Source organism: Lepisosteus platostomus, chromosome 11 (genome assembly GCF_059453375.1).
Source record: "Lepisosteus platostomus isolate fLepPlt1 chromosome 11, fLepPlt1.hap1, whole genome shotgun sequence".
Classification (NCBI taxonomy): domain Eukaryota; kingdom Metazoa; phylum Chordata; class Actinopteri; order Semionotiformes; family Lepisosteidae; genus Lepisosteus; species Lepisosteus platostomus.
Window position 1 is genome coordinate 42,335,238 of NC_142621.1, and position 10,167 is coordinate 42,345,404.

General features: G+C 42.9%; 1 protein-coding gene across 2 annotated transcripts; it reads right to left on the minus strand.

The window, feature by feature from the left end:
* Positions 1-501: 501 nt before the first annotated feature.
* pycr1b (pyrroline-5-carboxylate reductase 1b) lies at positions 502-8,786 on the minus strand. 2 transcript variants are annotated; one of them, XM_088599778.1, is made up of 8 exons: positions 8,632-8,786; positions 8,074-8,152; positions 7,025-7,095; positions 6,369-6,548; positions 5,134-5,355; positions 3,826-3,918; positions 2,302-2,465; positions 502-1,640 (listed from the first exon to the last, which is right to left on the minus strand). In XM_088599778.1, the coding sequence occupies exons 2-8, from the start codon at positions 8,138-8,140 to the stop codon at positions 1,487-1,489; spliced, it is 951 nt and encodes a 316-aa protein (XP_088455904.1). In that variant the 5' UTR covers positions 8,141-8,152; positions 8,632-8,786; the 3' UTR covers positions 502-1,486. The 2 variants fall into 2 exon arrangements, with proteins under 2 accessions (XP_088455904.1, XP_088455905.1); XM_088599779.1 differs by having other exon boundaries at positions 8,552-8,688.
* Between the last annotated feature and the right edge of the window lie 1,381 nt (positions 8,787-10,167).

Genomic DNA, 10,167 nt, shown 5'->3' on the forward strand with positions numbered 1-10,167 from the left:
ATACCTTGAAGATCACAAGAGCACTTTCGACATGTAGAAGGGCTCTGTTTAAATGTAGAATTTGCTTATTCAATAAGTGGGAACTGAGATGTTGGTTTCAAATGTTAATTGAAAGTACTTACTCCTGTCCAAAAAGAGTAAAAAAAAAAGAAGCCTTGATTGTTATTTAAAAAGAATTGCTCATATAAAACTGTTCAGTTTCTAAAATCTCTTTAATCTGCCAAATAAAACATGTCAGTGAGACACTTCAGAATTGGCCAAATTTGAGATCCCTCTGTATCCATAATACATAGTTTTACTTGTAACAAAAATATTCTACTACACATTCTGTAACATAAAATGAAATGATTATTAACACTTTCCACTTAGCAACATTAAGTGAAGCAAGCTTTATGTTGACAAACATACATTTCATGACCGACATACTATTGGTTCTTTAATGTTGTTTCTTGTACCCATTTCATTTCTCTTTTGGAATATGTGTAACAACGAAGAGATGACTGAGATTTAGTGTGCTTTATTTTTCAAAATCAAGGCTTGTTTTTTCCCCTGTATATATATATAAAATATATAAAACTACAAAAAATATGCATTAAATTGAAGCAGTAAAGCATGTTGTCAAGAGGACATGCCTGTGTGAAGTTCGCACTGCTAATTATCTTTCTGGATACAGTCTTGCAATCACCAGATTTTTGCTTTTCACTTTTTAACCCCAATTCATCTCTGCAGACTGGTGCTCTCAATGTCTAACACAGCATTTCGGAACTTGCTTGCAACACATGTGATGCATGGTGGATCATTGCAAATTGACAGCCTTTTCAATGATGTGTAAAACAAAGGCTGTTGTGCCAATTTTATTCCATGGTACACTGCATGACACCCTGTGGCCTTGAACAAATTTCACTTCCTGTGGAAGTACAAATGTGGGACTTCTTTAAAAAGAGAATGTAGTACCCCAAAGTCCTTATTTTACATCACTAGATGAAATATCTAATAAAAATCATAAAACCGGAGATGACAAAGACTGATCCACACTATGACCCTTCCACAGGCGGCATAACTCGCTAAGGACATGATGGTTTTCATCACAGTACACTTCATGATTTCTGTTGGCCAAGAGTATTCATACCAAAAGAGTTTGGTACTTTCAGGGCACAATGAAAACCTGAAACGTTTTTGACAGGATAAGAAAAAAAAGTAAATAAAAAATAAGAAAAACAAAAACTAAAACAACATGTGTAATGCAGAAAACTTTTCATCCCGAAACAACAACGTGCTACAATTGCTAGCTGCAAAATTTAGCCTCATCTAAAAGAGGGATCTGGCTGTTGTCGCACCTCCCCCAGTTTATGTTCTGACTTCAGTGTCCTCACTACCGCTGCAAGAGGCTCTCGTGCGAAGAAAGGACCGCTGGCTTTGACAAGCACTTCTGTTGCCGAGGTATCGGCAGGCGAAGTCGCCACCTGACGCTCCCCCCGGCGCCCGCTCAGTGCTTCTTGATGCCTGGGTGCTTGTTATTGAAGAGGTTGAGCCCGGCCTTGGCTCCCATCTGGGGCGACTGCTGGCGGACCTTGTCCAGTGTGGTCTTCTTGATGGCGGCTGGGGAGATCTGCTCTTGGTCAGCCAGGGTCTGCAGCTCCCTAAAGGGCCCCGTGGGTCAAGCACAGAGACATGGGTCACAGCTGCTCCAGCATTCAGGCAACGTCAGGGTAATGAAAGGAGGTCTGTACGCGTATGAAGCAAACGTCTCTTCCACATCGAGCAGAATGAGCTGTAGTGAAAGATCTATGGGCTCACAAGGACATAACAAGCTGCTGTTTTATCAACACATTTAAAGTTAAAAGATGAATACCCTGAACAGCTGAGATGGAACCCATTCGCCTTTAAAATATTATCTATTCATGCCATCTGCTGGTAGAATTGCAGCATAACAAACCCGAAACATGGGAAGATTTTTTTTCTTGTGCATATTTGTTAAGCCTCACTCATGGAAGCCCAATTAGGGTGATAGAAATAAGAATCCGGTTGCTGAAAACTGCTACTTTCAATTTTAACTAAAATAATAATTATTTTCAGCATAAAGGTTCACATTAAGGTCCTGAAGAAAAGCTTTCCATCTGTCAATATAAAAATAATATTGAATTTAAAAAAAAATAAAAGAGGAGAAAAGATTTTTGGTCCGATAATGGCGCTTACATCAAATTGTGGAGGAGCTGAGCAGCGAGCTGCTTCTTCCGTCATCAGCAAGTGGTTATACACAAAAAAAGCATCCCTCGGTTACCTAGGCAACAAGTGCTGTACCTGGTCCTGATGCAAGATGCCTCTACTGCATTGATGAGCAGGCTGCGGAATCCGCCACTCTCTAGAAAGTGCAGGGCGTGGATGGTGGCGCCGCCGGGTGAGCACACGTTATCTTTCAGCTGGCCGGGGTGCTGCTCCGAATCCAGCAGCATCTTAGCAGCTCCCTGGGAGCAGCACACAGGAAAGACAGTGAGTGGAATGAGGACGCAGAGGGCAGAAGTTACAGGGAGACACTGCAAAATTTTACTTCGTGCCCAAGAGCGAGATTTTAAGAAGAAATAGCTGAAAAACAGAGCCATGTAAATAACAGCAGAGGTTATTTTACTTAGGTTAATGGGAGATTCAGAAGCTTCATCCAGCGAAGAAGCAGAACCAGGAACCAAATATGATGGAAAAAGTTACATTACGACATTGTGCAAAAACATAGTTCAGAATCTCTCTGTTGCATGAATATTTCTTCCCAGTGGGTTTTCCTGTGGACTTATGGACCTGTGGAGATTAATTTCCTTGCAACTTTCTCACTGCTGGAAGGGCTGAACAGGCCAAACCCCTAAAACAATGAATGTTGTGCCTCAAACTAACATGTCATCCTCCATGTTGTCCATCTCTCTCCCTCAAACACACTCCAGGGTAAAACAGTTTAATCTGGAGAAGGAGATGCCCAGGGATACAACCAACACTTTACACTGCCCCTGGTAACGTGTTGCACGTCCACAGCTCAATGCCATGTTAAACTAATCTGACCACAAAACATATCTTTGTCCTATCTTTCTTATATAGCCACAATTATTTACAAAGGCCTTTTTGGAAGATTAAACTGCATTTTCTGGTGCAGTCCCTTACATTTTACTCTAAGGTAAGGTTTTCTTCGAGTACTCCAAACTCTAAGAGGCATTGACAGAGGGAACCATAATTGAAAGCCTGTGGAAATTAGTTTAAACTTGAAGTGAAAAGATTACATGGAATTCGAAAACAAGAACAAGAGACACTTTTGTTACAGTAAGGGTGGTGGGAGTTTGGAATAAGTAACTGAGCTGTATTGGTGAAGTTAACAGCCAGAGAAAGGACTGGGTGAGATCACCTGACCAATTAGCTACTAGTAACCAATTGAGCTGGAAGGGTTTAACAGCTTATTACATTTCTAATCTTTTTTACTTTCTTATGAAATAGGGATTCTGAAATGATGTCTAAAAACTCAAATTAATTAAAATGTCTCAAGTTAAGACCTGTAGTTATCTGGAATTTACCGTTTTCTGCAAATATAACAGTTTAGATGCTAACGCCCTGAGTGAATGTGCTGAAAAGTGGAAAAGAAAGTTAAAAAAAAATCAGTTGTAAGCACAACTTCAGGTGTCGTTCATGGTTTTTAAACCCTTATTATCTTGTTAATTAGGGACGGAATACACCCTTAAGCAAACATTCTCTAAATAAAAAAAAAATTAAAAATAAATGATAAAACTTCTGCTTCATGGCAGATCAAAGCTGTTGTTTAAATGCACTTTTTTTGGTGCCCATATCACTAACCAGTAGGGCCTGAGCCCCAAGTCGGACTGCCAGTCGTCTGGGGAGCCCCATTTTCACCCCACCATCTGCCAGGGCATCAAGAGCCGTGAACGCCTGGAAAGAAAAAGGACAGGCCATTAAAACAATGAACAGAACAGAAACGCACAGGGAAAACAGTCACCGAGAGAAAGCTGTTCATTTCACATACAGTAAAGCTTATCATGCGGTCTTATTTGTAATTCCCGTTTCCCCACAACTAAAGGAAACCACGCATGTTGTTCTGCTTACAGTACACCGACTCCACATTTTTCAAAAGGGAAACATTCCTTAAATGTCACTCATGAACCAAATGTTTGTTAAAAATGAATTTACCACTAATTGGGGGCAATAATTAGAGACACATGACATCGAAATTGCTTTAAAAATAGGAAAAAAAGGCTTACATATAGTACACATAAGGAGTGTAAAATATCTATTACACTAACGAGTGCTAATTAAAACAAACATACGGCATTAAGAAACAATACTCAGAAGCAGACCTCGATGGCTGATGTTCTACGACCGATGGAGGATGTATAGTACAGTCTAGAATCACTAAAATCTAAAATCACTAAACATGCCGAATAAAGGTTATACATGTTTCAAATGGGTAGACGTGAAAATTTGCAAATCGAACATTCGTCAAAGGAGGAGTCAGCGTGCCACCTTGCACCTTGCAACTCAGCTGCTTATGTGAATAAACGTAGTAAAGCTTAAAAATGAATCCCCAACAAAGCCAAGTACCAGAAAAGGCGTCGGCCTTTAACAGCTGAAGTAAATGGAATTAACTGTGGAAGTCTGCTGGAGAAGGAGCAAGCTAACAGACTTCCAAGAGGACGATGCGTCTGTCCACGGTCAACACCCCAGTGGGCCCCAGTCCTGGTCCCTGTGACCCCCACACCTGCTGGTTTTCATTTCAGCCCACCTTCATTAGAGCATTAATTGATGCAAGAAGTTGCTTCATTGGAAAATGTGTTGTTTTTTTTCTAGTCACAAGTTTGGGGTTTTATTATCACTTGCAAAATTCGGACCCCTTCTTCACATCTTATATCTTTCTTCAGGTAAAGCTCTGGCGTGATTTAGAGCAAAGAGTTCACATGAATCTGGTTATTCTGAGCTCCGTAAAGGGTCTGACTGTGAAACTGAGGGCTCGGCTGGAATAAAACGCCAACAGGCGCGGCGGTCACCGGGACGGGGATGGGGGGGGCCACCACCCAAAAACGATCGAGGAAAAAGGGCCTAGATCTCGAGACCCGCCCTCCCCGGGCCAGGCGAGACGGGCTCCCTCACATAGGCCGGGCCGCTCCCACTGAGTCCCGTCACGGCGTCGATCAGGTCCTCCTCCACCTCGGTGCAGAAGCCCACGCTGGCCATCAGCTGCTCCAGGAGCCGCCCGTCCTCCACCTCGGCGTGGGTGCCGGTCGCGTACACCGTGGCCCCCTCTCGCACCACCACGGGGGTGTTGGTCATGATGCGCATCACCCGCGGCTCCGGGCGGTGCTGCAGCAGCTTCTGTGAGGAGCAGAGAAACGCGGCGCAGGTTACAGGGCGCGCCAGAGCCTGTTTGACGTGGCCGCTTAACCGCTTCGTCCAGTTCAGGGGTACGGGGGAGCCTGGCAGGCAACAGGTGCAGGGGAGGATACACCCTGGATGGGACCCCTGAGATTCACCCCCACTTGCTCAACAAAAGAAAATAAGATGCTGTCGGGGAGGATTAAGGTTTATTCCATGCCGAAAACAGAGGAAAAGAAACACAAGCTCCACAGCCAAAACGTTGTGTTTCTTCTCTTTTCAGCATGGAATAAACTTCTACTTGTTCCTTTGCGGCCTACGCACGCTGACGCAGCCACCTGCTTGAACCTTCTTAAGTAAATTACGTCTGCAACCACTCACACAAACACAAATACTCTCACAACTTACACCAGGGCCAAATTTCCCAGAAGCCAGTTAACCTACCAGTATGTCTTTGGACTGAGGGAGAAAACCGGAGCACCTGGAGGAAACCCACACGAACACGAGGAGAACATACAAACTCCACAACCTAGGTCCAGAATTGAACGCAGGGCCCAAGCGCCTAACTATTGTGCCACTCCTCGCCTCACCTGATTAGTTTTAACATTAAAACCGCTTTAAAATAGCACTCATAGCTTACCTTGTTAATGAACCTTCCACGAAAAACGAGGTTAATTTCGTTTCGGGACACATTTTCTAGAACGTGTCCAATATAGCTAGGCCATATTCTCTAATCCTTAATTCAAATCATCTTGAAACTAAATTTGACAAGCTAAGTGTTCAGAGTAAACCTTCGCAGAGTTATGTCAGGGAAGAAACTAAAGACTTTGCGTCTCTGCGCTGCTCCGTTAAGACATAAAACAGATACTAACAGTACAATAAGCCCTCCTGCAAAGATAGACTTCAACCTTTAATTTTCACATTCAAATCCCACCATCCCCGTCGATATACAGTGTGACTTCAATGACAGAAAATGAACATGTGTTAATCTGAAAGGCAGGCTCTACACTCACCTTCTCGATCGAGCTGATGGTGACACCTGCTGCACAGGACACTATCAGGTGTCTCTGTTGTATGTCCGGTCCGATCTCATCCAGGACGAAGGGGATGATGTGGGGTTTCACAGCTAGGAACAGGACGTCGCTGTTGTTCACAGTCTCCTTGTTGCTGGTTGTGAAATGTACCCCCAGTTTCTTAAGAAAAGAAAAAAAACTGCTGTCAGGGAGGATTAAATACATTATGTCTGCAACCACTCACAATTCATTTAAAAAAAAAATCAATCACCATTATGAAAGTCTCAGCGTCTGAAAAACTATTTATTACACGTGCATTTTTATACACTATCCAATTAACAACTTTCTGTGCCATTAATACAGTATTCCAGAAAGTTTAAGTTGACATAACATTGACTGCTTTCCTACTATTCTCATTTTATATCGGAAAACTTTTTTGTACGGGGGGTGGAAGGTGTCTATGTTCGTTTTCAAAACAAGATATTCGGGTTGTTGTTTTGTGATGCCATCACAAACTTCCCAACGACCACCCTGTGCTAAACCTGGCAGCTCCCACTGGCAGCTCCCCCCTGCAGTTAACGGCTCACAACATCTCTGCTTACTGCTCTTTTACACAACAGCACCTACGTTTTTGGCCGATCGTTCCTGGCCCTTACCCTCAGTCCAGACACTGTCGGCAGATCTGTGTCCGGAGAGCTGGCGGTGATCTTGTGAGTGGCAATGACACCTGGGAAAGATTCGAGGCACAGAAGCAAGACCAAAAAGCATTTGACTCCAGGGACACCCCATAGAACACATTTAAAGCCGTTTACAACACAATATGCTCTACAAGACAAGAGTCATTATTACATAAAAGGAACACAGATATAATGAAGGTGCCTTTTTAAAGTACCTTCTTAAAATGCTTAACACATATTGTACATTTGCATATATTTATTTTCAGAAGAGGCCCCACACATGAACACTGCAGGGGTTTGTAAAATGTATAAGATGTAACAAATAGTACAGAATCGACAACAGGTGCCCTGCATTTTATGGCGGGTGAAATGTGGGGTAACGGTCAGGGCTCTGGACTCTTGATCAGATCACTGGATGGCTCTACTGTGCCACTGAGCAAGGGACTTTGCCCAGGCTATCCCAGCAAAGCCAGCTCTTGAAACAGCGATCAATAATAGTCAATGTCCGGGAACAGGCAATAGGCATCTCTGTAAATTGTTATGTCTTAAAAATGTTGGTCAAATTATTCTTATTAATAGCAATGTAGGGCAGTGGTTAGCACGGGGACCCTGAGGTGCTTGAATGGTTCTCTCTATGTTCGCTTGAGCTTCTTCCAGGTTCTCTGGTTTCCTCCCAAGGTTAATCAGCTTCTGGGAGAAACTGGCCCCGGTGTGATAGTGTGTGCATGTCTGTGTCTGTTTGCCCTGCGATGGACTGGCATCCCATCCAGGGTGTATCCTGCATTTGCTTGCACATTGCTTGCTGGCTCCCACCCGACTCCGTTATTAGATAAAGCGGTTAGAAAAGTTGTGGGTGGGTGGAAGGAATAACACCGTAAAGTCCTTTTATTAATATTGTAAATTAAAAACAATGGCCGAGTCTCCACCACTGTGGTGCTTTTCCCGTAGGGCGATGCATTTATCAGTTTAAGGCACAATGAATGAACAGCACTCCCACAGGACATCTCCGGAAGCGGTCCTCGCCTCACCTGCTGCTGTGAACCCCTTGACCAGCGCGTGGGCCAGCTGGCCCGCTCCAATGAACCCCACACTCATTTCAGCGAACCCCTGCAAAACAGCGGTAGCAATACGAATCACGTTCTTGTATTCGACAGGCAAAGCGCGGAATCTCTCCATCATGCAACACACGAATCCGTACAGACGATTATTTTTCTTACAGTACGAGATCTGTACGTATTGTAGTCGCAATGATTTTTTTTTCCGGAAAGAGCACACATTTTTAGATGATGCAGCCCCGTTATTAATATTTACGTCGGTAGGCTTCATACCGGACTAGTGTTTAAAAAAGAGACACTTCTGCAAAAATGACATAGTGTACTACAATCTCGAGTGTATAAATGCCATAATGCCATTTGCTGTTGTACAGATTCACGTTCTGAAAATATTTCCGGGAGAAAACTGGTGCCGGTTGAATACGTTTTAGACAGCCCTCGTTTAACCACTTACCTGAGCAGTGCTTAAATCCTACAGGCAGCAATTTCACAACCCTCAACCTACTTTCTTCTGATAAAACAAGACATATTTACCTTGTCAACGTGGCTTCCTAAATGTTGGTCCCACGTGTTACGGGAAATCAGGTTTGAGTGACAGGCTCGGGGACCAATGTGTTGTAAGTTTCGAGGATGACCGGCCAATCACAGCAAAGCCGACCCAGAATGCACAGTTACAGGAGCAGATCGTAAAACCAGCTCCTCGTTGCATCATTCTCGAGATCTTTAAAGATCACAAAAAAGATAAAAGCAAAGGTCACGTCGTAGGATTTCTTCTAGGTATATAAAAACCCTTGTACACCGTCTTTACCAAGATTTTAAAGTAATAAATGTGGTGTACAAGCTTAAGTATTACAATTAGAGGACCTACATATTCTTGCTCAACACGTTTGACTCGGTTACACTCCCCAAACATGATCAGGGAGAGAAAAGAACAATGCGTTTGATTTAGGGCCAAAAGGTAATGCAGTTGTGAAATTCAGATTCTGCACTGATACGCTGTTTACTATTCTGATTCGTGTTTTAGTTTCAGCTTTATTTCGAAAGGCACAATTATCAAAAGCTCGTATTGCCTACATATAGATGTACTCATCTATAAAACCTATTCTATTTCGGTCCGCTCTTCCTGAATACAGATGGTTCACTCAGACTTTCTACAGCAAAATGCACCACAGTAAATGCAATGCAGTAAAATGTATCCAGTATAAATGGTAATCTTGGTAAATGAGAACTTGTTCTCAATTAACATGTCTGATCAAATTAACAATTAAGTAGCACGATCACTACAAAAAGGGGACATTGAATTCACCACGTATGACGCTTAAAGATTCTATTGCTGACTCATTGGTTTTAGTTTCAATAATTTACTGATGCAGTCTGCATTTCTCCCTTTCAGCTGAGCAGTGCTCTTTACACAAAAATGGCAGTAATGTCTGTCTCTCACAGCTACAGGTGGAGAGAGGCAGCAGGTGTGAGGGATTTGGGGATTTTTTTTTTCTTGTTTAATTCGCTCCCTGAGAAGGGAAAGCATCAGAGTCTCTGGAACCCAAAGGTCAAGTTTCCTGACAGCTGAGAAGAGTCTTAAAGCTTAAAGTGAGACATTCCAGCCATAGTAGTCTTTCTAATGTCAACTCCCTAGTTACTCAGCGAGGAACCTGTGCTGTCTCAGGAATTCACCAGAAGGGACCAGGGTTGGACCTGAAGGTCTGTCTCATAAATGGCATGAACAAGGAATGTAAAATTCCCCCACATACCTATGCATGGTTCAAACAGCTTCCTAAATGTGGCGGGAAGCACTGCAAGTGAGCAGAACAATCAGTTGTATTTATTCTTTATAAAACGAAGTGATCCAGTTTCATGGGTTATTTAATGGAAAAATCTCTAACAGGAGTCATATCCTTCAAAAGGTACAAACTAGCACCGGACATCTTGGTGGCTGACGGAAATAGTTCATTACTCATTCTCAGTAACACTTTAATAAAGATCGTAATGCTCAAGCTGAACATTTCTCTCCTGATAAGTTTGCACTGACGCACAGAGCTGCCTTTTGTGTTAACTGATGACTCAGTTCAT